We start from the raw sequence: 27,356 nt of genomic DNA on the forward strand, positions 1-27,356 counted from the left end.
TTATGGTGTTGGTTATTCATTCATTTATTTATGGAATTTTTGGTCAAGAAGTTGTAATAAATAAATGTTATTTAAGCAAGTTTTACGGGTGATTATTGTCTGCAATTTCTAGTACCAGGCTCCTAGGATAAACTAGGAGTCCAAAACTACCTTTTTAAAAATTATACTTGATTTTATACCAACATATTTCACTGTCATTTTCAAATGGGTAGATGACTAATTTTTATTGTAATGTCCGTCTTGTAGATTATTTTAAAACATTAGAAACGTATTTTTTATTTTCTTACGGAAACAAATACTTTCGAAGCTATATCGATTTGAAGTATCGCATGACGTCACTTTTAGGACCATATTTGTAAAATGGGTATTTTTCATTTAAAATATATTCGACTTAGTTTTTCCTTATATACTAAAATTTCTTGTTTATATACTCGCAATTAATGGTCATTTTACAACCATATGTAATGATTTACGATGCCATTAAGTTGCTTGTAACAATATGAGCGGTTGCACATAAGTTTTTTATAGCTTTAAACTTTAAACCGTGAAATATTTTCCGTCGGGTTTTTTGATACATTGTCTGTGTTTATTGTTACATGGCTTTTTTTAAGAGGGGAGAATCATCTAATGACTTCATCCCGCCTTTAGTGAGACGAGATAGTGTTAGACTCTTACTGACTAAAAACCACCCCGTTCCTACTCCTTCCTTTTGAGTCGGAGCCCCGATAATTTGCTAAGCAGTCCACAGAAGTAGGAACGGGGTGGTTTTTAGTTAATAAGAGCCTGACAATCCCTTGCCTTGCGCAAGGCGGGAGAAGTCATTGGATGATTTTCATTGAAAGTTTGAAGACAAAAATATTTGTGTATAACTACTTTTAATTCACATATACTGGGAGAGTAGATATTTATTAATGTTCGGGGATTTATAAACCTGATGTTATTTATTCAGAATCCCCAAGTTATATTCCATCAAAGAATTAATCAACCTTGATTCCATGGGTATTTCTGATGACGTCAGCTAACTGGTTCACAATAACGATTGAGGTTAAAACCTGCTAATTAATATACAAAAAATATCCGGTATAGTTACTTGGAATGTTGTCTGCCTGTGTAGATTTATTTATTATTTAGATTAGAAGAGTGAGTGACTCGTCTTATCCTCGTAAAATTAGTATAGTCGTGTGTCATCTGAAGTTCTTAGGTAAAGGGTAAAATTGCTTGAATAAATACGTAGTTCTGGGATTTGTTTAATTAGTTTCTTAGTACAAACACGATATGATGAAAATAACATGTTCCTTTGTAAAAGGCCGGCAACGCGTCGGTCACTCCTCTGGTATTGCAGGTTGTAATTGGGAACTTTGTTGTCAGATTTAAATATTAAACTGATAATAGAGTTCTCTAAGTCAAGTAGTCTCTAGCAGTCTGTTTGAATAATCTACCAGACGGTATAACATGGTTATCAGAGAACAGTAATCTCGTATATAGCTATGGTGCTTAGATACACTAAGCTTTTTTGTTTTTTTTTTAACGTGATAGAAATCCTCTTGGGCTTCCCATATTGTGGGGACGACGCAAGAAAAAGATCGCACACAAACATACATACAGGTCAAACTGAAATCCTCCTGTTTTTTGAAGTATGAAGATAATATCAACTTTTTACAACAATGTTTTATAATATGTTTTTATCATTTGTGCTAATGTAACTGTTACTAGAAGAAATACGTTGCATTATTATTTTCCACTGAGTAATTAATTATTATTTACTACCTTCAGTGCTATATACCTACATTATAAATAATTTATAGTAGGATTATAAAGTTATTTTCCTATCTTCTTTGTATCGTTGCTAAGATTGGCACAATGCCCGGTATATGGTAATAGATTAATTTCTGACATTGGATTCATGATAACTGGCAAATTATTACATCACATCATTTTAAGTGGCTTCTGCTGACCAAATACCTCTTCTTGCATGAAGAAGGTTTGAGCATTAATCATCAGGCTTGCTCAATGCGGGTTTGTGGTTTCAAACTTATAATTAGAAATTATAAGCTCAGATTTCCTCACGATGTTTTCCTTTACCGTTTGTCAGTGGTGTCTAAATAATCTAAGAAAGTGAATATAACCTGGAAAAAGTCATATTGGAACTTGCCACTGATAGGTTTCGGATCCGCACACTCATGCATGCTTTTCTCCTTTATTGTGGGAGTGTCAAAAAGACTCAAACACACTCTAGCCAAGTCCAAAACTGACATATTCGGAAGCACAATAGTCCCCCTTCTGAAACCACGATTCCCCAACAACCCTGAAATTCCTAAACCCCAAATATTACGCAATTGTAACGCCTCTGGTGTTTCAGGTGTTCATGGGCGGCGACGATTGCTTACCATCAGGTGATTCGTATGCTCGTCTACTGGCTACTCGTAATACCATAAAACAAATTCTGTGGCAGTCAGCCATTCATCCACCTAACAGCATAACTTACAAAGTTTTAACAAACAAATTTAAATTGCCTATTAGCAAGTAGATGTTAAAAACAACTTTTTTTAATTCATAATGTTCAGGAAATATATATAGACATGTTTTTACGTTGCCATATTTACATGTTAATAGTAGTTTTTCTAAAATACATGGTATGATGTTTCCGTATCGGTTACCTTCAGAATTTGTCAATTACTATGAATATTTAGCTTGTGTATTTGGTAGGATAAACAAATATTATCAGTTTTAGATAATAAAGTAGCTTTATTTTGGGATAAAATTAAAGTTTAAATGTTTCATTTACTTATCTTATCACGCTCATCACACTAATAAGTGTGGGAGGTGGGAGAACCATGCTTCAGCATTAATAGGCCGGTTCGACCGGAGTGATACCACGGCCTCACAGAAAATCGACGTGAAACAACGCTTGCGTTGTGTTTCGTTGTCTAAGTGAGGTTACTGCAGGCCCAACAACGCTTAAATTCCTAATTCCAAAAGGCCGGCAACGTACTTGTAACGCCTCTGGTGTTTCGGGTGTCCATGGGCGGCGGCGATTGCTTACCATCACGTGATCCGTTTGCTCGTTTATCGACTTATATAAAAACACCAACAATACTTTACTCGACCCGGGAATCGAACCCAGACCCCTTGACAGTTGCTCTTCTGACCACTCCACCAACGAGGCAGGCATCTTTATACATAGTGAGATACTTAAGTTACTTGACTACTTCTCCATTATCGGTACTTAGAAGAATCTAACCACAACCTAAGTGCTATCATTTTCATATTATCAATAATGTTTCCGTGTGCACGTATACTGTGTCATCAGTCATCGAAATGATTGCTTCGTAATTGACTTATGACATGACAATCATTATGGAATGTAATAAAACTGATGACTATTATATATAATGTCTATTATTGTTTTTTTAGTATTTCTGAGTAGCTACTTGAATAGTAATGAGTTACAATGTTAAAGGTTGGATTTTTTTCTAACAACGTTGCCCCACACTATGATTTCCCCCTGTGTCGTGGGTGCGTTTACAAACATACAAGTTCACATACACATGACACCCAGACCCGAAACAACTATTTGTGGATCACACAGAGTTGCTCCGTGCGGGAATTGAACCCGCTACACGTTGCACGGCAGCCAGTTGCCCAGCCACCGCGCTAACCAAATAAACGTCAAATATTGATCATCGAGATATTACAGGTTAGGTTAAGCGAGGGGTTTGTGGTTTGGTGTCTGGGTTGGGCAAAGTGTTTTGAAGGCTTTTCAAAAAGGAGATAAATAAAAATTGCTAAATTACTATATTTTAAATGATTTATATCGACTTGTCCTGTGACCCTGTATATTTACATTGGTAGCACATTACATAACCAACTTAACCAAGTATATAAATAGTAAATTTTATGTATTATATTCATCGGTATGTACATATTTATTATAACTTGTTATCTATACATTATAATAAAACACTTCTATTAATAAAAAACTGACCTTGTATTTTAAGACCTTAACCTTTGACCTTTAAATATCTATAAATAGAAGTAACATAATATGGATATTATATAATATACTTCATTTCAATCTATATAAAACCTTATACTCTTTATAGATTAGTATATAATTACTATTATATACTTACCTTTTCCTGCGGCTTCGCCCGCGTTCCCTTGGGATAAAAAGTAGCCTCTGTGTTATTCCAGCCCATAATCTACTTCTGTTCCAAATTTTATCACGATCTAGCTTGGGTCCCAGGTACGATTTGCGGGAATTGAATCCGAGATCCTTAACCCGACAGTCGCACTTATAATCACTCGACCAATGAGGCAGTCAGTAGCAGTAAATTTAATATCTCATTTCAGAATCAGTAACGTTATAAATTGAACTATTACTATTTGTAATGAAAATGTAAGTCCTGAAGTTATTTTTGTAATGAAAAATGTTTAAGGTTCTATCAAAATATAATAAACTTAGCTTTTGAGGCAGTCTCTATTATAGTATTAAAAATAATTTGCCTAAGTCTATCAGGAAAACAGACATCATAATATTATGTACCTAAATTTTCAGTCATTAGCTAAAATAAAAATACACCCATAGTTATAAAAATATATGCGTGTATTATAAACTAAATAGGTTTCTGTTCGTGTTACTGTCACCTTGACCAGCTACCAACCCTGGCATTGAACCTAGCTATGTTTGTTCAGTCACAACTTAACTTGACTTAGGTAATCACTTAAATGTTGTTGCTCATTATACTTGTAATTTGTGGTTTATTTTAGTTAAATACTTTGTTGAAGTGGTTATATTATGTAAGGAAATAAGTGTTTTGAGTTTTAAAAAAAGTGCAATTTGAACATAGTTTTGTGTAGAATACATTATAAGGGGATAGATATAGAATGAAAAAAATATTGTAGGCATCCTGGACCCATAATTTCGAATTAAAAGTTTAAAGGCAATCAATTTTGGCCAAGCGTGGTGATAAATATTTTTATAATAACTATAGTAAGACATACTAATTTAATTAAAAAAATCACGTTTTACTCATGTAAATTAATAGAGAAAAGCTCTACTTCGACGCACGACGTCGCTGCGTCTGTCCCTGAGGAAGAGTCCCTCTGTGACTCGAAACTAGTAGAGCTTTTTTCCATTAATGTACGTGAGTAAACCGTGATTTTTTTGTGTGGTAAATATTGTTACTAGTGGAAAAAGGCAACTGGGAATCATATTTTAAACGTCACGACAGTAGCGAAAGAGCCATTTACAGATATTATGATTCTTGTTTACCTTTCATATTTTAATTAATCTCTGTGACTTTTTCTGAATTATATGTACTTCCTAAAATTATTTAGTCACCTCTGACAAACGGTGAAGGAAAAGATCGTGAGGAAACCTAAGCTTATAATTTCTAATTATAAATTTAAAACCGACAACCTGCATTGACCAAGCATGTTGGTGATTAATGCTCAAACCTTCTCCGTGTGAGAAGATACCTTTGGTCAGCAGTGGCCACTTATAGGCTGATGATGATTATTATTAATCTATGTCTCCTTGTTACAGTTTAAAAAATGCCAGCGTACGATAATGAAGGGGCGACGATATCCATGGAGGATGTCAGGCCTCCAGAACAGCCGATCACCATCAGCACCATTGAAGAGGAGCTCATTGCTAGAAGACACAAGATGTTCAAGACACAGAAGTCCACTGTTGCTTCTAGGTATGTTTTTTCTATTCTTCTGTAGAGGTTGTAGATTAATGGCTCTTTTCAGCAACCCCTAAATTATCTAACTATAAGTTACTTAGCGTGATGTAACACCTAAATTAACCCCTTGCTTGTACTGTTTGGTGTTACTTATACTCGTAGCTGCGGACTACCTAGCGGGTTTACCGGGGTTTCGGCTCGAAAAGCAGGAGTAGGAACGGGGTAGTTTTTATTCAGTAAGAGTCTGACATTCCCTTTTGCCTTATTGAAGGCGAGAGAAGTCATTGGATAATATTCCCCCTTAAAAAGGGTGTCACTTATAGATTGGTACAAACTAAAATGATGGTTAATATCACCTATCCTTGCTCACGGGCTCCTTAAAAATTTTGAGAAGTTAATGAAAAACTTGATTGATATTCTCAAATATAAGAGTATAAGAGCCATACTTGGGTACCAATAGGCCAGCTAGATAGGAGATAGCACGACCTCACCGAATATCGATGTGAAATAATGCTTGCCTTGTGTTTCGCTGTGTGAGTGAGGAAAAACGCTGCTACATCGAAACTGAGACAAATTAAAAATATTTTAGTTCAGAGAAATACTCGTCACACATATTAAAGTGTCTTATGAAACTTGTATTAGTTAAAAAAAATACAAATCAATAATAAAAGAAACGAACCAAGAGGAAATAAAACATCAAAATATCAGCATCAAAGTATTGACATTTCCTCGAAAAGATGTTGCTTTTTTTAGTTATACAGTTTATTCTGAGAAATACTAATTAAATAATCTTTCATTCTAGGAAACAGCAAGCGGTTTGCGTCAGAAGAGCTCACAAGAGATACGGAACACAGAAGAATCCTAATATTATTCTAGATGGATTGAATATGACAGTTCCTAAGGGATCCATGTAAGTAATGTAGTATTCTTCTTTATAAAGACTTTCGCAGTATTCGTATTCAAGATTGGGTAGTCCAAAGTATAAAAAAATCTTGATGAAAAATATCTTCTATTTTCATAAAAAAATTCCAATTTGACAAACGGCCAATAATAACAATTCTGAAATGAATTCTGTAAATGAAGTCTTGGAAAATCTTTGAATATTTTTAGACTTGAAATTAAATTGTCACATTTCGAATTTGATTTGTATACCCAGATGAATTGTATAAAAAGAAATTTAAATAACTGTTCATAAGAAGTTCAGTTTTGTACCGATAGTTTAAATTCATTTTGAGTGTTGGGAGAACTATGATTCGGCACCAATAGGCCGCCTCGATTGGTGTGATACCACGACCTCACAGAAAACTGACGTGAAACAACGCTTGCGTTGTGTGAGTGAGGTTACCGGAGGCCCAATTGCCCTACCTTTCCAATCTTCCTAATCCTTTTTATTAATTAAATTCCTGTACATTCCTTAAATTCCTAATCCTCAAAAGGCCGGTAACGCATTTGTAACGCTTCTGGTGTTTCAAGTGTCCATGGGCGGCGGCGATTGCTTACCATCAGCCACTGCCATAAAAAGCCTACATATCGATTTAAATTTAAACAAATTACCATAAAGAAGAGTTTTAAAACATACCAATCTTTCACAATAAAGTGTCGTGCCAAAGTTTTGCGAAGTTTTCTATACGGCAACCGATACTCTTGTGTCGGTTTGCGCAGTCCAAGTTTTCCTATTTTTCAATACACTACATTTGAACTTTGGTGCCGCACAATTTTATCGAAAGCAACGCGAATAAAACTTTACGTAGCTTCCAATAAAGTTTCTTTTTCATTCGTTACTTTTTTATAATTTTATTGAGGGTTTTGATTTCGTCTTTTTGGTTGAGTGAGGTTGTAAGTGAATGCTGATCAAATGTACATCAGTTTGACTCCTAGGTTGATGAAATATGTATTACCAAGTCATTAGTTTTAGAAAATGTCCTTTATAGCCATGAAGCAAATAATTATAAAGAGGAGATGTCATAACTGGATTTCCCTTTAACATAATGCGTGACACTTTATGGGGAGCGCGAGACGTTGCAAACCACGTCCCTTTCTATTTTCAAACATGCAGTCTCATACTACCAGCACGTTGCCGATTGTCCACATTTCAATGTACCACTTTCTGAACGCTTTCAATGTATCTACACTAATTACTTATTGGGCAGGGTCGATGTGTTTGGTCACAGTGCATAAACGCATTGTGGCATCTCCTCTTTGTACTTGCTTCATGTTTATTACACCGTGCCTGAAATTGAGTATCGTAGTAATCTTACAAAAAAGTGCTAACATTATATACTGTAACTAATTCAAGGAGTAGTCATCCTCTTAGAGTATTTTTATTTGCTTTGCTTAGCAATTATTTGACTCTCGTCTTCTGTTTTTCAGATATGGTCTTCTCGGAGCATCAGGGTGTGGAAAGACCACCTTACTGTCCTGTATAGTGGGCAGACGAAGACTGAACTCTGGTGAGATCTGGGTGCTGGGTGGAAGACCTGGCAGTCCTGGGAGTGGAGTACCTGGACCTCGGATTGGGTATATGCCTCAGGTTAGTTGGAAAATAGAATCCTACAAATATTTTTAATATGAAAGTTTGTAAGAATGTATTTAAATGTTTGTTTTCCTGGACCATGAAACAATAAAAAAGATGAGTAGCCATAATGTGATTGGGCACTGTAACTAAACAAATGGGCCCTGCCTAATGATGAAATAAATAAAAATGTAGACGTTTGTCAACGTTTTTATAGTATGAAAATAGAGAATGGCATAGTTTGTAACGTTAATGAATACTTACCACCATCTGTTCATCAAGACGAACGTACGAAGCGCTTCACTTGAAGCTTCCTCGTGCGAACTGCTAGGGAGTGTAATTCTTTGCCAGATTCTTTATTTCCTGATGGGTATAACCTGGGTATCTTCAAAGCCCGAGTGAATAGGTTGCTTATGGGCAGACGTGCTCCATTGTAGGCCGCATCATTACTTACCATCAGGCGAGATAGCGGCCAAACGTCGACCCATCAAATGTAAAAAAGGGACCTCAATCTTTGATTTATTGACTTAGTAAAATTCGTGACGCCTACAAAGACCCGGACAAAACCTAGTGTTACATAAATACCGCTTCCCTGGTCTAACCATAATTCATCACAAATGACATATCACAACTCTACCACCTTAGAAATAAGGTCGATTTTCCTTTGTCATTTTCATGGCTGTTATGATATTCTGACTCCGTATTTGCCTGGATATTAGTAGCTAAGTCACAATACATACTCATTGTTTGTCAGTCATAAAAATGTCAAAGAAAAATAGACCTTATTTCTAAGATGGTAGAGTTGTAATATGTCATATGTGATGAATTAATGGTTTGATATATTCTATGAAAAAAAGTTTTCTGAAGAAGTCACGTGTTTCTAAGTGCGGCCTAGTATCTGAAAGTTTTTGATATAAATCTGCTTAGTACTTTAGTATGTATGTTAGGGCTGTAACATATAAAGTTACTTACGTATTGAGTTTCAAAGGCCAAGTGCTAGGTCTAGGTTTATGATGGAACTTGTAAGGAATTATAATAGATATATATATTTGCAATGAAGATAATAGTATTGTCAATTTTGTGCATAGGTACTAACTTTCCACCCGCGCCACTGCTGGTCAGAATAAGGATGATTTTCCACCAGAGATGTACTATGCTACGTCTCATAGGTTCACAGTTTAGCTGTTACATCTTTGTAGCATAGCTACATGATACATTTATAGTGGAAAAGCATCTTAAAAAGATAACTAACATCACTCCAGCCTCGAAAAGCAGGAGTAGGAACGGGTTGGTTTTAAGAAAGAGTCTGACAAACCCCATCTCGGCTAGCCCAGGGCGGGAGAAGTAATGGGATGATAGTCCTCCCTTAAAAAAGCCTCTGCACGATATTTTAACCATTTTTGCATAATCGCTAAACTCTCTGTCGTACTTAAAAAATCTCTTTACATAGATTGTGATAGTATAGTTATATTGTTATTAATAAGTGTACTCTGAATACAACCTAATTTCTTAATATAATTAAGGTCTATAATTGTATACCAAGTATGTTTACTACAATTCCATACTATGGCATTGTAATCTTTATCCACACATGCGCGAAGGTTACAAACAGGATGTTTCCTTAGTAAATATGTGAGTATGCTTTTAAGTAAACAGCATGTATAGTACAAATAGTTACTATGAATAGTTAAGGAACTAAATGGAGTATCTTGCTCGTTCTTGTCCATAGGAAACTATACTTTGGAACGAGCAAATAGCTTTACTAGAGGACTGACCGATAGACAGACATTTTGTTTTCTTTATATTGTAATATTTACTTTGACGTTCAAAAGTGCCTTCCCGGTCTATTTGAAATAAATAATTTTGATTTTGACTTTGCATCCATGGTTGATAGATAGGAACTATATTCTTCTTCTTACTTATTGCTAATGACGATTGTAATTACATATCATAATATGTATTTAATCTCAGGGGGGAAAATCATCCAATCATTTCTCCCACCTTGGGTGAGTCGAGAGGGAGTGTCAGACTCTTACTGACTAAAAACCACCCCGTTCCTACTCCTGCTTTTCGAGCCGGAGCCTCGGTAACCCGCTAGGTAGTCCGCAGCTCCGGGTCGAGCGACAGCACTACTTTTTTTTTTTGAGGGGGGAAAATCATCCAATGACTTCTCCCGCCTTGGGCGAGGCTAGAGGAGCGACAGCCCTACTTGGCCCCATCTGTAGGAGTCTGATGGATCTTTGAAGCGCGCATAACGCGACGCATCGTACGCTCGGGTAATCTCAACGCTAAGCACGCGGGCTAGATATTACGGTTTAATAGGTTCAGATTTACAAAAAAATATAATAATAAGGCGTTGCTTTTCATACACGAAAATAGAGGATGTATAAAATAAATTGATGCTCAACTTTGCTATGAACAACAAAAACGAAACTTTCTGCCTCGCACAGCAAAACTGCGGATTGCGCTGTCGTCGGCGGTATTTCCGAACCGATACAACCTTCAAGAAAAGAGCGTATTCCTTTCTAGAACGTCAACACCACGCACCTGTAAGTCCTTTGGTGTTGCGGATGTCGCATACCTTTAGGTGATCCGTTTGCTCATTTGCCTCTATTCCATAAAAAAGCCGGAAAATATCGCTATCATCAAATAAAAGAAACATTAGTTGTATATAGAATAGAATCAGGCTTAGAAAAGAAGTGGCATATTGCAGGTTATATGTGTGTTTTTATGTTGCACCTCTGCTGCATGAGCATTTAATTGCGGGCGGGAAGGCGGTGCTGCACACCGCATGTTAAAAAATACAAGCGGAATAAACACTAAAAATCTATTGTATTGTTAATGTAACATTAGTTTTAGCAAATACTCATATCCTCATGAGGAAATACTAAGAAACAAAGGATGAAGTATTACAAAAGTTATAATAACTAATTATTTGTTGCAGGAAATTGCCTTATTTGGGGAGTTTTCCATTAGAGAGACGCTGATCTACTTCGGATGGATAGCCAACATGCCGACCAACGAGGTGGAGGAACGGATTGACTTCTTGATCCAGTTGCTGCAGCTTCCTAATCCTACCAGGTACTTTTTTATGTATAAACTAGCTACTTCCGCGCGGTTTCACCCGCTCTGCTCGGTTCCTATTGATCATAGCGTGATGATTTATAGCCTATAACCTTCCTCGGTAAATGCGCTATCCAACACAAAAATAATTATTCAAATCGGACCAGTAGTTCCGGAGATTAGCGCGTTCAAACAAACAAACAAACAAACTCTTCAGCTTTATAATATGTATTAGTATAGTATAGATATTACCGGTATCTACAAATCTAATCACCGTTGTAGCAATTAGGTTAACCTTCTAGTACCGACGTCCAATTTCAGTTACATAAGTACCGACGTGAGGTCTGTCAGACACCAGACTTTTATTATGGAAATCTTTGATGTTTATTAATATATCATATAAATATATTTGTTTTTGTGTTGTATATGTATTTAGCTATTATATAAATTAAACAATAAAGTAAAGTATAACCATTAATTACTAATATTAATTTTTTTTATTGCAGACGCACATTTTTTGAACGAAAAAAGTTACTTTTATCTTGTTGACTACTATGATTCAACAAACAATATATATTTTCCGAAAGTCTTTTTTTCTTAAAGATCAATAATCATATAAATAAAAAAACATTATACTTTACACATAATCAACAAATATCGTAAAAATCGCAAGGCACCAAATTGGAGGTAACCAGCTACCTTCACAAATACGCTTTGCAAACAGGTTTGCTGCACTATAGGCATACACGCTTCTTACAAGTGTCAAATTTGTACGCAGTCTTGCCCTTCAGTTTTGATGGACAAATGCCATTCTTGTAAAAAAATTCATAGTTTTTATTTTGGAGGGTTATTTTATAAATTATCTATTTGAGAGAAACACTTTTATTTGCCCTGATACTTGCCCGTTTCAAGCTCGAAGTACTTGACTTGACTTATAAATATATTTGTATAGGTCATATTTGTACCTGACTGGAATTAAAAGAAAAAACCTTTAAAATTGGGTGAAAGTCCTATTCAAAAAAAGTTACATAAGTACAGACGAGTGGTCTGTCAGACCACTCGAAATTTTCAGTAAGGCATAACTCACTGAAATGACGAACGCTGATGCAGCAATTTTCCATGAACGCTCCTGGTCGACTAACTAAGGGGTAGACAGACTCACAGGGTGATAAGTCCACTCTAACATATGTACCTAGATTTTCGTAAGCATCAAGGTGTCTGTCAGACCACGCGTCGGTACTTAAAGGTTAAGGCACCTGCTTCTCTTGTGTGAGGGTTCGAATCCTGTCAAGTCCCTCGCCTCTGTAACTAAGTAGCGTAAGTTCAGAAGATTCCAGGTTCGAATCCTGGCAGGATAAAGAGAATAAAGAGTTGCTCCATGCGGGAATCGAAACTGCTACACGTTGCACGGCAGCCAGTTGCCCAGCCACCGCACCAACCGTGCGGTTATATATTTATGTACTTTTTAAGAATATTTAGATACCACTGACTAACGGTGTAACGAATCAGCCATTAGATGCCTTTGCTCTGCAGTGGGCATTTATAGGCTGTTGATGATGATTATCGGTAGCAACAAATCTTACTGCCTCGCCTGATGGTAAGCAGATACTGTAGTCAGAGTAATAATAGAGGATTATTTAGCAAACAGTTTAATAGCATCGTTTTTGGGGTGAAGGGCTTTCCGATGGGTATGGCAATCAAACAGAGGGTTCGGTTTCCGGAACCCTCACTTATCAGACGGAACAAGATCATGTTCCTAAATGTTACCGTGTTGATCTGTTTTTAACCGACTTCAAAAAGCTCTGTGTTTGACTTGTATGTATGTATGTTTGTGCGCAATTATCTCACGATTGGCCGAACCGATTTTGATGCGGTTTTAAGAAAAGTTTTCCTTACACTTACACTTAGCACGTTTCAGTATATTAGCCGACTTCATATGTAGTTTACTAAAAATTAATATATATATATATATACTAGCGGACCCGACAGACGTTGTCCTGTCTACACGTCTGATTAATTAAAAAAACATTGTCCAGCGGACAAAATTGTGAATCTAAACCATTCTCAGATCCCCTTGAACACACAAAAAAATTCATCAAAATCGGTCCAGTCGTTTAAGAGAATTTCAGTGACATACACACTTACAGAAGAATTATATATATAAAGATTTTCAGAATAGTATAATTTTACACTAATGTAATTAATTACTATCCTAACTTCAACCTTTTATTTCATCCTTATCTTGTTACCTCTTTTAAATCAATGTTTTATTGTCAATTACAGACAAGTCAAAAATCTATCGGGAGGGCAACAGAGGAGGACATCGTTGGCTGCAGCGCTGATACATGACCCTGAGCTGCTGATCCTGGACGAACCAACTGTTGGAGTGGACCCTGTTTTACGACAGAGGTAAGAAATGTGTTTGCTTAAAAATGTCATTTGTCTTAAACGATGAGCATGCATGAATAGACTGATGACGGTTGATGAAGCGAAATAAGTATCTAAGATTGGTAATAATTGCATCGTCTCTACCAGCCACCATAGGAAACTTATTATGTTTTTAGAAATATAAAAGTTTTGTATGGTTGGGAACATACCTGCAAATTATCAGGTATTTATATCATAGTTAATTACCTACCTAAAATACATTCTAGAACGTATCGAATAGCTTGAAATAGAATGCTTTTTGATTATTTTCAACAGAACAAATTAATTGTCAATTTAAAGGCTATCGACTTTGACAATTTTAAAGCTTGATCTGATCAGGTCAACAAACCCATACACTGCAATTTATGCAGCACTATCATTAAAGTACTTAAATAGATAAAATTAGCACCAAAATCTAACCTATAATTAACATGACCAGTTAAAGAACGCTCGGTTAAAATTACCCCTATGTTAATTTCACTTAATAACTATCCTCTAAGTCCATTGCACTTAAAAAATATTCTATCTTAATTTACTAAGTTAATTTATTTAATTATTACTATAAACTCAAAAACACCTATAATCCGCTCCCAAAACGTTGACAAACTGTTAATTGACTAGATGGATCAAAAGTTTAACAACACAGAGTTTAAATTAATTTTGGCAACCACTAACTATTTTGGTTAGCAAAACAAGTTTGGAAAATTGTGAACGACAGTTTTATGGAATTTTTGATCGTGTTTTTTCAGCATCTGGGACCACTTGGTGGACATCACTAAAGGTGGTCGAACTACCGTCATCATCACCACTCATTACATCGATGAGACTAAGCAGGCTGACATTGTGAGTATCTTCTAATTTATAACTCGCTAGCAAACCCGGCGAACTCCGTTTCGCCACCAATTAATTTCTCTGTTTTCCTGCTGTTTGAATTGTTCTTTGCTATAAACCTCACGGAGCCCGAAACCTTTCCAATGAATGCAAAACCGTGGAAATCGGTTCGTGCGTTCTGGAGTTATAGCGTCAGGAAGGAAAACCCGACTTATTTTTATATTATAGACATAACAATAAAAGATAAAATATTATATTTTTTTAATCAAAGGCAGCAAATCAGCAATAGCGGGATTAAATAATTTATTTTAACTAGACCAAGAATACCCTTTTTAACGTCAAACTATAAAAATTGAAGTTAGTTCTCGAGTGAATATTTTTGCTACTCTTACATAAATTAATTTCAGACGTCTGGTAATCTAGATAGTCAGAATAATAAAACCTAATAAACCCTTTACTATTTAGACTCCTCTACTCAACAATTTTTTGCTTTAACTCTGTTTTCTTCTCTTCTAGATCGGACTCATGCGAGGTGGTAGATTCTTGGCAGAAGAATCACCAACGGAACTAATCCGCCGATACCAGGGTGAGAGTTTAGAAGATGTATTCTTGAAGCTGTCTGTGCTGCAGAACTTGGGCAAGAGAAGGAGATCCAGTATCCTGGCTGACGTGGTGGAGCGAGTGGAGCTGCCAGCGATACCAGTAAGTAGAAGACAATGATGATACTATTTGTTTGAAGATGCTAAACTATTAATTTGAAAAGAAAAACCTCCTCAGATAGTCCAATTCACGAAGATTTCCTATTTCTCAGTCAGACATTCATAGCTAAAATAAAGCACTGATCCAAAAATCTATCTAGATTTTAATTTGAAGTTCCATACAATTTTTGGCCATTTTGGAAACTTTGTAATAATTTCGACCCTTAGAGATGAAAGAAGATAGATGCAACCATTACACCTTTTGGGCATGACTACCTTAACCTCTTGTCTGTCGGTATTTGAGACATAATAAATAGAAAATGCATTGTGTTTCGCATTAAAATCGCATCGAAATCAAAGTAACTCTGGATCTGGATCCAAGACACCTTTTGTCCTTAAAATAATATTGAAAAATTATAACCCATTTTCAGAATCCAGCAGCAGTAGACTTAGAAGAAGCAGAGATTGGTGAAATATCTGGTGAATTCGGTGACAATGTGTCTATGAGCAGTAAGGGGCGAGTGGTGGTGACTCCTGAGCTCATCAACCCTATAGAAGCCATGCCTCCAGAAGAGAAGCCTCGAAGGAGCATGGAAATGTACATGCCCATGAAATGGCACCACATGAAGGCTTTGATATGGAAAAACTTTTTGAGTTTGTTTAGGAACTTTGGGTAAGTGAAGAAAATTTCATTTTGATTAATTTATCTTTTAGCTATTATTTTCTTCTTTTCTGTTAGCTTGCTGCACTCAGAGTAATTTAATGGTTATTTGAACTGTTCCTTAGTAACGATTTTAGTCCGAAAACAACTACAAGGTTTAGGTTAAGTAACCATTAAAAGACTCTGAAAATGCCAGTTATAATTGTTCTTTAGTTAAATTAGAATATGTTATTTGGGCACACACAACTCATTTGTTGCATGGGCGAAAAATAAAGGTCTTTCGAATAGGACCTTATTTTCAACTAGCGTCAAAACAAACTTTATAACAACGAAATTATACACCAAAATTTTTAAGGCATATCTCATAACAGCAATCTAAACTATGACTAAAATATCAACGACTTAAAAATACTTAAAAAGAAAGAAAAACTAACTTAAAGCATCGAAAACATAATCCTCAACGGAGTCGTGAGGTTGGGTGCCCAAAAAACTGGCAGCATTGTCAGTTTTTTCAATCATAAAATAATTATATTCTTCTCTTCCAGCGCCCTGGCTTTCCTTCTCGGTCTCCCGGTCTCTCAAATGATATTCTTCTGTGTCGCCATCGGTCACTACCCTGTCGGCTTGCCGATAGCTGTGGTGAACTACGAAGTCAACTCCACGGATACTCTTTGCGATTACAATAAAAACGTCTGCCCTCAAGATCCAAATACGTATGAATGGAATCTAACTAGATTTAGTTGTGAATATCTGGACTTTTTATCGAAAAGACAATCTAATTTGGTAAGTGATTGTTTTTTTTTACTTAAGTTAGTTTAGTGATAGGGTTACTTACTGGGTTTTTCTTGAGTAAGTTAGTAAATTGTCTTTACGGCGTACTGTTGTTCATATGTAGAGCGATTATGTCTGTCTGTCTTCTATAACTTGTTTTACATTTTTTGTCTTTATGTTGCTAAAATCTATCTGAGTTTTTTAAAGAAATACCGGTTTGTTTACATAATAATAGTGATTAATTGTAGAGTATTTTAAATAAATATATAGATAGTGATTAATTAATCAAGAATATGGCCCAGAATAACCTCAGTTAATAATTATCCTCATACAAAATTAGCAGTTTTTAAAATACCTTATTTTCTCCAGATATCATACCCAACCAAAGAGATAGCAATAAATGAGGCCCAGCATGGTAAAGCGCGAGTGGTTCTGGTGTTCCACGCGAACTTCTCCGAGTCCCTGCAGCTGAGGATCACCGACCCTAGACACTCAAACAAATGGACTGTCCAGAACTCCGATATTGAAACCCATATGGATGATACTGGTAAGTAACTCATACCATTTTATGTTTACTTAGGGGCTATTGACATTTTGTAAGCGTGGCTTTTATTTAGCTATTTACCTCATGTATAAGCCGGTAGACGAGCAGACGGATCACCTGATGGTAAGCAATCGCCGCCGCCCATGGACACCCGAAACATCAGAGACGTTACAAGTGCGTTGCCGGCCTTTTGGGGGTTAGGAATTTGAGGGTTGTTGGGGAATCGAGGATTGGGAATTGGGCCTCCGGTAAAGACACTCACACAACGCAAACGTATTTTCACGTTGGTTTTCTGTGAGACCGCGATATCACTCCGGTTGAGCCGGCCCGTTCGTGCCGAAGTATGGCTCTCTCACAATTTGATTATTTATTCATATTGAGTCATTGTTATGTGATTGTTATGTGGTATCCTGCGTGACCATTGGTATGATGATGGCGATTCCTTCCATGATCGTAACCGACTAAGGGGCTACTTATTTTATTGAATGCAGTCGCATTTTTTGAGATACCTAAAGTTTTCGTTCCTCAATTTCCAACCCGTTTTAATACCACTACAACTACAATTACTGTTATAAAACAAATTCCAACCTACTAAGGCTACTCTATTCGCAAATGCATAAAGTTTCGCATTTATTCATATTCTTTTGCATTTAAAACATAGCATCAGGCGTCTGATATAAATTTCCCGTAGGAAATAGCGCGGTATCGTTGTCAGTTATATTTTGGACGTTAAGTCTTCTGGGTTAAGAGTGAATTTAGATGGTTTGGTCTGTTGATCTGTTCTAAGCTACAGATAATTTAGTACAAGGTTCTGAATTACATTCAGTATGTATTTTTTATTAGGTACCTATAAAGGTTTTATAATGAATACCTTTGTTTAGAACTTATGGCACCGGTTTTTAACCTTTCAGTGGGTGGGTAACCTATTAATACTAATAATAGTTATTCTTTTTCTTTTTAGTTTTTACCTTTAGTTTAGTTTCTACCTCTAGTTTTTGGCTAAACGCTAAATGCTAACTGCCTTTTTTCATAGTGAAATCTGCAGTAGTGTAGCGTGTTATTTTGTGTACTGCTTCGATTACTAAATAAGTGTTGGTTTTTTCTAACGTTTTAAATTTTCTTGTTCTATAACTCTACTTATATTTGTTTCACTACCTATTCTGACAAGTTCATCATTGAATACAATTACCCGAACTGGGAATCGAATCTGAAACCTCATTTAATAGCCTGTAGGTAATCATATAAAATGAAACCCCATTAAACTTCATGGCGTACATGGCTAAAACAATCTATGGTGTTGTCCTGTGGTCGGTGTATGGAAATGTCCCATACCCTAATCTAAATGCAAATGATACAAGGATTTGATTGGATCGTCAGTTTTCATGGTGGCCACTTGGCCACTTCATTATGTAATATTAGGGACGTAATTACGTAATAGCCTTTAAAAGAATATTGTATGTTTGTTAATGTATTTTTTTACCTATAAAATATAAATACCTCTCTATTACGTAGTTACTATAAAATTTAGAAACTCTGATACCAAACCGATTATTTTAAAATAACTCTCGTGGCAATGATGCCTTTCGCCTTTTGTTAAGAAGCGTAATAAAATAGTTCTATTTTATGACTAAATAGGGACAATGGAACGCCAATTCCTACTAATCTTACATACTTCTTTCTTTTGAAAATCAGCATTCAAATAATTACTCTCTCTCTCTAACATCGAAATCAAGTCCTTTGCTTATAGATAGCTAATCATATTTTATACATACAGCCACCCAACCAACGAAACAGTTATTATGTAATATAATATTTTGTGTACATAGGACTCTGAAACAAAGGATCATATCGGCAACGTAGATACTAACGTGATTGTCTTGTTTACTCCGTTCCTTGTTGTCAAATGAGTCTGTATCTATGTAGGAGATCAAAATTCTTTTTGGCTGGTCTAAGGTTATATTAGGATTAGTATAGAGATCAATTTGTGTTTTCTTGAAGGTTATAACTTTGCTGCAGTCAAAGTTGTTGGAAAAATGTTATTCTCTCTCTAAGACTCTTTTGCATTCAAAATTATTAGCGAACTAGCTTCCGCCAGCCGTTCTCGTAAATAAAAAGTATTTTATCACACAAGTCCCCCAAAATAAGCAATCGCCGCCGCCCATGTAAACCCAAAACAACAGTGGCGTTACAAGTGCGTTGCCGGCCTTTTGGGGGTTAGGAATTAAAGGGTTGTTGGGGATCGAGGATTGGACTCGCAACGCAAGCGTGATGTCACGTCGGCTGTCGGCTTCGTGCTGCAGTATGGCTCTGCCACATTTAATCGTTATAATTGCTATTTTCTACACGTAAGACAATCCTGACAGATACACTCAAATTAATTAGTTAAAAATAGGCCAAAAACACACTGAATCATTAATACAGGCCCTTACTTACGACCGCCGTAGCTTCCGTGTCTCAAGCGCCATTATACGACCCTATTTGTTAAATTAAGTAGCAGTTGTCTTAAATTTCGTCGGGTGCCACAAATTTCGTGAAAAAATGCGAGCCCCAAGGATTTTGAAAGCCAGTTTTTTGGTTTTACGAGTACGGCGAGATAATGTTGAATGTTTGTCATTTCGAATGAGATATGGTAAAAGCTATTTTGTTATCTTGGGAATTTTATTATTTGTTGTATGTCGGTTTTTGTTTAGAGGTGTTAGTGAAATATTGATAAAGAGGGTCTAGGTGTTATTGACGGATTGTAGAAAGTATATTTAGGCATTTTAGTGAACTATTAGTAAAGAGGTCCTAGGTTTTGTGGAAAGTAAAGCTTTCCAATTTTTTATGTAAATTGTGGAGGCAAATTATACTCTTGAAGCGACTATAAATTGAGCCATGATTATCTAAGCAATGAAACTGATCAGTATACATTAAAATCGAAATGGAAAATAACCCTCCTTCTGGCGCAGTCTGGTAAAAATACTGCCTCGTTGGTCGCGAGTGCAACTGCCGGACAAGGTTTCTCGGGTAACACGGAGTCTAGAATTTTGCCTAGTATACGGCAATAGGCTCACCCCCTATTATATGGGACTTATATAACATAAATAGTGAAAAATGGGTGTACATAGTACGGTCGCTTTATGTGCACGAAAAAGGGTGACGATACGATACACAATTTCCTAGTAAAAACTATAACCCCCAACAACTATTTCCCTTTCTATGTAAATTCGCTAAAAACATACAAATAATAGGTATAAGGAAGTCCTCAGAGGTTTACCTCATGTAGTTTTGCCGATAAGTCCCAAAAGGTAGAGGTCTAAGGGTACTTTTAAACCAGAGATGTGCTATGCTACGTTGCTGTGGATGCGTTTGGCTTCCACCTATCATATTCATTGGTACACATAGCTTAACACTGGTGGAAACGGACTCAACCAAGCTAAAGAAGTTATGGATAGCTTCCCTACTATCGATACATCGCATACTCGAGCTGCGCATCTTCCTCGCACAGCTACTTTGCGGCACAGCTACACAGCTTAGTATCATTGGAAACGGTCACATAGTTTCACAGCTTAGCTATTACATCTTCGCAGCATAGCTACATAGCACATCTCTGGTGGAAAAGCACCACATCTTAACTTGATACTAAGTTTTTCCTGGGAATCCTAGAGGGACCTATTTATATAGGCTCCAGTCAAAAAAGGTGGTTTTGGCGTCATCAAAAATATTTTACTAATACATTTTTTTCTCGAGGGGAATGTTGTTTAGATTGTGTGGACGTTTTGCGGGATTTTTATTTTTTCCTTTTCCTTTCCTTTTATTTGTTTAGTCCATTCAAATACATAGTCGCGAAAGGGTAACCATATAATATTTGCATAGCAAAATTACGAACTGAGATTTCGAAAGTCAAAAAGCTTAACAATATTTTTCTTACTGCCGCTCTCAGAGTCATTTAATCATAACGAAAATAATTACTGGGTTAAGTAATCATTAGATGATTCTGAGTGAATTTAGTGAGTTAAATCTCTGACTGAATTTAATTTCGTAAATAATAAAACCTAAAACTATTAACTCTACGTAGTATCGATTCCCGTATGGAGCAACTCTTTGTGTGATCCATAAATTGTTTCGGGTCTGGGTGTCATGTGTATGTGAACTTGTATGTTTGTAAACGCACCCACGACACAGGAGAAAATCCCAGTATGAAGCAACGTTACTTAAAAAAGAAAAAAAATAATGTGCGAGGTACATCAATGCCTGCCATTCTAGCCTTTAATTTAACACATTTTAAGGCATAATTTGCAACACAATAAGCAGCCTACATGAAACATTTAGGCGATAATACCACATCGTCTTTAATTAAACCAGATTTTCATGACAAAATTATGTTGACATTGGATTATTTTGTCAGTTCCTCCATTTTAAGGTCACATAAGGTTCAATGTTCAAAATCTCTGCTTGTTTATTTACTTCGTGAATCGGGATTAAGAAGTATTGTTTGATCTTCATTCGATGGATTAAGCGAAGATTTTAATATGATGCCTTATAAATGAAACAAAAGTTTAATATATTTATCGTCGACTGATTGTAGTGTATAGTGACTTTATACATAATTTTTAGGATTATACACATTAGACGAGACGTGAGTAGCAAACGTAACGAGAGTGAAAAACGGTATCCTAATTAGTATAAGAAAATTGCATGAAAAGATCAGTCTTTTCAGGGGCTATTGATGAACCGAAAGAAGTAGGTACTTAAGATTCGAAGCAATTGGCGTTTCATTGTAGAGACAATGAAACGCCGACAATGAAACGACGCAACCTGTGTCCCGGGGTAGGGCTCTCCCTACCCCGGGCGAGATTATTGATAATATTATTTACATTTAACTATGCTGAAAAAAAAGTTTCTCCATAACTTCCATTTTAAAATGAAATATTGAAAAACTAACTATTCAGAAAATTAATAAAATAGTTTTTACTATAATATGGTTACTTTTAAATCCAAAAATGCCCATTTTCTTTCAACCTCATTCACCTTTAATTAAACAGTCAATCACGGACCCCTATAAGGGTCTCAGAGACCCCAGAATAGACGGTGTTTTCTTAAAATTAATGAACCATTATTAGACACGGGTTTCCGAGTGAGGTGGCTTTTATTGCAGGGTTAACAAATACCCCTGGTTGCCTTGTTTATTGAATGCAAAGGGTTGGAACACTTGATGTGTACCTAGTTGAGCAAATGAGGACCGTTTCATGTCAGTACTTAAATCTCTTGAGGGTTAATTACAATTATATGTAGTTTTTCTAATACGGATGATGACGGGGTATGAAAATTAAAAATCTTATTTCTCCGTCAGTTAGGTAATGAAAAATATTAGACACGTATTTTTTTATTTTGTCATATAAGATAACAATATTTAGATAGAACTAATCAAAGTCTAGGAGTATAAGCTACTACGTCATTTCTACGTATAAATCGTACCCAGAACAGTGAAGTCATCCTATATTTCAAATCGATATATCTTCAAAAGTATTTGTTTTCGTAAGAAAGTAAAAAAATCGTGTCCAATATTTTAAAATAATCTACAAGACGGACATTAAAATTAAAATTAGTCATTTACCCTATTGCAAGATTATGGATTAAGATATGGATTGCATTGAATGCAATTATTATCTCGATAAGAAATATTCACACAATAAAATGATTTCATACTTTTACATTTTCAAGGAAATACGGAATTTATTATGATAAAGAACAGAGCGAAGTGCAAGTTAGCAATAAAAGTTAGTCAGAACATTTCTATGAATTTCAGATTGCGTAAATTGAATTTAGCATCTTGGTTTAAAAAGATCTCCGTCTTAAACATTGTATTATATTATTAAGATTGAGAAAAGTGAACAGGGGGCCTAAAAAGGTTACATCGGGTGAAACATTTCTAATATAGCTCATTTGAAGAATTGGAGGAGAATCACACAATAAAATACGCAACATTATGAACGAATTGCAGAAATTAATTTCATAACTGAATCTTCTTAGACCTGGATGTTTATGATTATGTTTTCTTTATATTTTTTTAGCCTCAAGTATATTACATTTTAATTTCTTGTGTACCAAGCCGAACAACAACCCTTAAATTCCTAACCCTCAAAAAACCGGCAACGCACTTGTAACGCCTCTGGTGTTTCAAGTGTCCATGGGCGGCGGCGATTGCTTACCATCAGGTGATACGTCTGCTCGTTTACCGGCTTTCATAAAAAAGTTGTTTATCATTAATAGTGTTGGACTATTAGGCCTTCGAATAATACCTATCACTCCAGTCGAGCCAGCCTAGCAGTGCTGAAGCATTGCGCGCGCCTATTGCATCCGTATTGCGTGAATATTGGATAAGCTAAATGGAGTTTGGCTTTATATTCCGTACTCTGAATGTTATTTGGACTGGGACTGGTCAGCTCCAGACTGTATTATTTTACTGTCCTTAAAGTTATTGTCTTTTTCGATCCCTTTGGCTGTTCTCACATAATTGAACCAACGAAACAATGTAATCAAGTATTGTATTGTGAACCTGATTGAAAAAGAGTAACCTATGCATTTTCTTGTCCGTTCTTCTGCATTTGGGAACTCACTTTGGAACGTGCATATAGCTTCCCTAGAGGACTGACCGACAGACAGACATTTCGTTTTCTTTATATAAGTAGTAATATTTGCTTTGACGTTCAAAAGTGCCTTCCCGGTCTATTTGAAATAAATAATTTTGACTTTATTTCAACTGCTACGATTGGGTTTGACTTTAAATAATTATTGATATTTTATTGTATTGTATTGACATTGAGATTGGTTTCAAGAGTAAGCGCCCAGGACTCAGTGCATCGTGGTGGGCTATAAATATGTCATTTCATTATCAACTTTATATCTTAGATAGTAAAGACACAATCTTGAAATTGCGTAGACAAATGTCTTGATGTCTGGCTAAATCCCTAAGGTATTATAAATTGTATTGTGCCCAAAAACCCTAGTGGATTGTAGGTTTTAGATATTTGATTTTTTAGGATTAAAAAAAGTCTATAAAATATGCAATTTGTTTAACATTTTGACATTAATTCGTGCAGACTACCTAGCGGGTTACCGGGGCTCCGGCTTGAAAAGCAGGAGTAGGAACGGGGTGGTTTTTAGTCAATAAGAATCTGACACTGCCTCTCGCCTCGCCCAAGGCGGGAGAAGTCGTTGGATGATATTCCCTCCTCAAAAATAGTGCAGTCTACCCGTTTTCAAGTGCTTGTCTAAGTGTAGAATGTGTCTGATCCGGAGCTGAGGACTACCTAGCGGGTTTACCGGGGCTTCGGTTCGAAAAGCAGGAGTAGGAACGGGGTGGTTTTTAGTCAGTAAAGCGGGAGAAGTCATTGGATGATTTCGCCCCTCAAAAAAGTGCAGCCTACCCGTTTTCGAGTGGTCGCTATTTCTCTCAATTTTCTTTGTAGATATACTTTAGGTAGTTCATCTAAGTGTAGAAAATGTGCTAGATTATTTTTTGTTTCATAAAAAAAATCTTTGTATTAATTTGATTTGTTTTGCCAACAGACAAGCAAGTGGAGTGGATGTTGTCAAGAGACATTCAGCTGGCCTTCATGGAAGCTACGGAGCACCTGGCTAAAGTCTGCGACCTGCCACCTAGGATCATGTCCATACCAGTCACTGTAAGTTGGCAAATAATAATCTGTAATAAGTATTGTTGCTAAATATTCTTTGTAACTTACATACTATTTTGACTGCACCTTTGGGTGACTGCTGCACAATGTTTCGCGGATTCGCCACGCTCTCCAAAAAGTGATAATTGCAAGGAGTCAAGAAGTTCAGCGGTGCTTCACCTCCAAGCTTCGGAAGTGAAGTCGTTGGTCCTGTGCTGCAAACTGAGGAATATTCGAAAAACTGAAAAAAGCCTAGTGTTACTTTTACTGGGAATCGGACCCGAGACCTCTTGCTCGCCACAGGCACTCGGTGCAATCTATGGTACATATGTATGTGTTTTTGTCGGTTTGCTTTGAGGCCGTGGTATCACTCCGGTCGAGCCGGCCCATTTGTGCCAAAGACTGGCTCTCCCACACAAAGAGTATTTAGTCATAAAGTTACATTATTGTTACGTTACTTATCCTTAACTTCGCTTAGCTATAAGAATCAAACTATTCTATCATGATAATTCCCCACAAAACACTATGAACGATAAAGCAACCTTCATTAGCATTAAGTTGAGACAAACAAACGGACAAGTTGCTCAGACATTAATCTAGCCAGATTTAGTTCTAGATGGAGCGTCTGATGTCTAGTCTAGACAGATGTAGAATTAAATTTACGAGGCTAACCAGATTGGCCCGGTTGGGTAGTTTGTTACCATTGTATGGCTCACTATCTTTGGAAGTGATATTTGGTTAAACCCTAGCCAATGATGGACTTTTGCTTTATTAGAAAATTCTTAAGAGAGCAACACAAATGCAACTTGGGTGTCTTCAAGACCCGAGTGAATAGGTTTTCTCATAGGTAGGCGTTCTCTATCGGCCACCATTATCGTTTACCACGTACTACTTTCTGTAGGTAACCAAACGCCATCAAAAAAATCTCCTTGATTGAGTTTACTTAGTATGATTGGGTATGCACCATGAAAACTATATAAATTACCTAGATAGAGAATTGAGAATATTACGATTCGATGGCTATGAAGTCCGAAAGCACAAAGATTAGAATCCGAGCCCCTTTATCATTGGCAAGGCCCTTATATCAATCAACGAGGCATAAATAACAAATATTTTATTTTGTTTCAGTTCAACAAGCCAGTTTACGGTTTGGAGGTACCCAACTTGACTGACTTCGCTGGACCTGGTGTCATTCTGACGTAAGTACTATCATAATGAGAAAGAAAGAAAGATGACGAAAGCGTTGGCTCGACCGGAGTAAAGATCAAAACACACTCAACGAGCACGTTGGTTCGCGCGGGCACCTCGCGGGCGACGCGCCGTAAGCTCGCTGGCAGCTAGCTGTAGCCACAATTCGAATCACACTAATATTACAAATGTGGAAGTTTGTTTGAATATTTGGATGTTTGTCCGTCAATTACGCTGAAACTACAGAACGGATTTTGATGAAATTTGGTATAGATACACCGAGGGTATGAGCTGACTTGAGTGATAGGATACTTTTCATCCCACGGAAATGTGACCTCAAAATCAATAAGCCCAGCGGCTTCGGCCACATTTCTTCTGCGCAGAAGCTTGTTACGAATATTTTTACGTACCTAAGTATAATGTCAAATATTTTAAGATAATCTTTCTGTCAACAGAATCGTATTCTTCTTGGCGGTGGCTCTGACTTCAGGCTCCATGCTGGCTGAGAGGAATGAGGGTATCCTCGAGAGATCACTGGTTTCTGGAATTACTGGTAAGTTCACCAAAACTTTTAACTTAACTTTTACTATTAAGCTGGTTAAAGTGGAACCTGGTGATGCAGCTAGACATCTAATTACTAGACATTTTAAAAGATTTTCTTATAATACTATTTTACAAATGTCATTTACGAATGATAAAACAGCTGTAGACATCATTTTTATTAAATCGTTGCCCAACACTAAGATTTTCTCCTGTGTCGTGGGTGCGTTTATAAACATAAAATTTCACATACAAATGACACCCAGACCCGAAGCAACAATTTGTAGATTACACAAAGAGTTGCTCCGTGTGGGAATGGAACCTGCCACCCGTTACACGACAGCCAGCCTCAATTGTGCAGTCAAATCATTATTTACTAAAAAAATAAAACTATGCGAAAAATAAACGAATAAAGGGTGATATTAAATGACAAACTTAAGTTAAAAACTAAAAATAAACTAGAAAGAAAATACAGAAGTGTAAATATTCACTATTTTCTTCTTCACTATTCAGTCAAAAATTAAAAGATAATTGCTTTTAAACTACCTACCCCCAAAGTTGTAATCCATTTAAATTGTAGACTAACTAGTTTAATAGTCTGTCAGTTTAGACACCAGTTAGGGAACCCGACCCTAATCAGAGTAAAGAACCAGATAGAGGTAGCATTGGAATGCTATTTGGGGAACCCACATTTTATTTTCATATCTTCCAGAAAAGTTGTTTGATTTGAAGTATAGAAATGTTAAGTAGAAATATATTTATGATATAGGGCT

The 27,356-nt window shown here is 36.3% G+C and overlaps 1 protein-coding gene across 1 annotated transcript in view; it reads left to right on the plus strand.

Moving 5' to 3' along the window:
• Window positions 1-27,356, plus strand: part of LOC118270337 (ABC transporter G family member 20) — a 79,046-nt gene that overhangs the window by 43,021 nt on the left and 8,669 nt on the right. The window contains exons 3-15 of the mRNA XM_050698215.1: window positions 5,549-5,705; window positions 6,493-6,600; window positions 8,061-8,220; window positions 11,147-11,283; window positions 13,549-13,674; window positions 14,442-14,535; window positions 15,040-15,225; window positions 15,653-15,894; window positions 16,428-16,665; window positions 17,023-17,200; window positions 24,749-24,864; window positions 25,984-26,054; window positions 26,499-26,596. Of these exons, the coding sequence (XP_050554172.1) occupies window positions 5,557-5,705; window positions 6,493-6,600; window positions 8,061-8,220; window positions 11,147-11,283; window positions 13,549-13,674; window positions 14,442-14,535; window positions 15,040-15,225; window positions 15,653-15,894; window positions 16,428-16,665; window positions 17,023-17,200; window positions 24,749-24,864; window positions 25,984-26,054; window positions 26,499-26,596 (1,903 nt within the window). The 5' untranslated portion in view covers window positions 5,549-5,556. The remainder of the gene's footprint in view (window positions 1-5,548; window positions 5,706-6,492; window positions 6,601-8,060; window positions 8,221-11,146; window positions 11,284-13,548; window positions 13,675-14,441; window positions 14,536-15,039; window positions 15,226-15,652; window positions 15,895-16,427; window positions 16,666-17,022; window positions 17,201-24,748; window positions 24,865-25,983; window positions 26,055-26,498; window positions 26,597-27,356) is intronic.

The sequence above is a fragment of the Spodoptera frugiperda genome, chromosome 13, assembly GCF_023101765.2.
Source record: "Spodoptera frugiperda isolate SF20-4 chromosome 13, AGI-APGP_CSIRO_Sfru_2.0, whole genome shotgun sequence".
In the NCBI taxonomy this organism is placed as follows: domain Eukaryota; kingdom Metazoa; phylum Arthropoda; class Insecta; order Lepidoptera; family Noctuidae; genus Spodoptera; species Spodoptera frugiperda.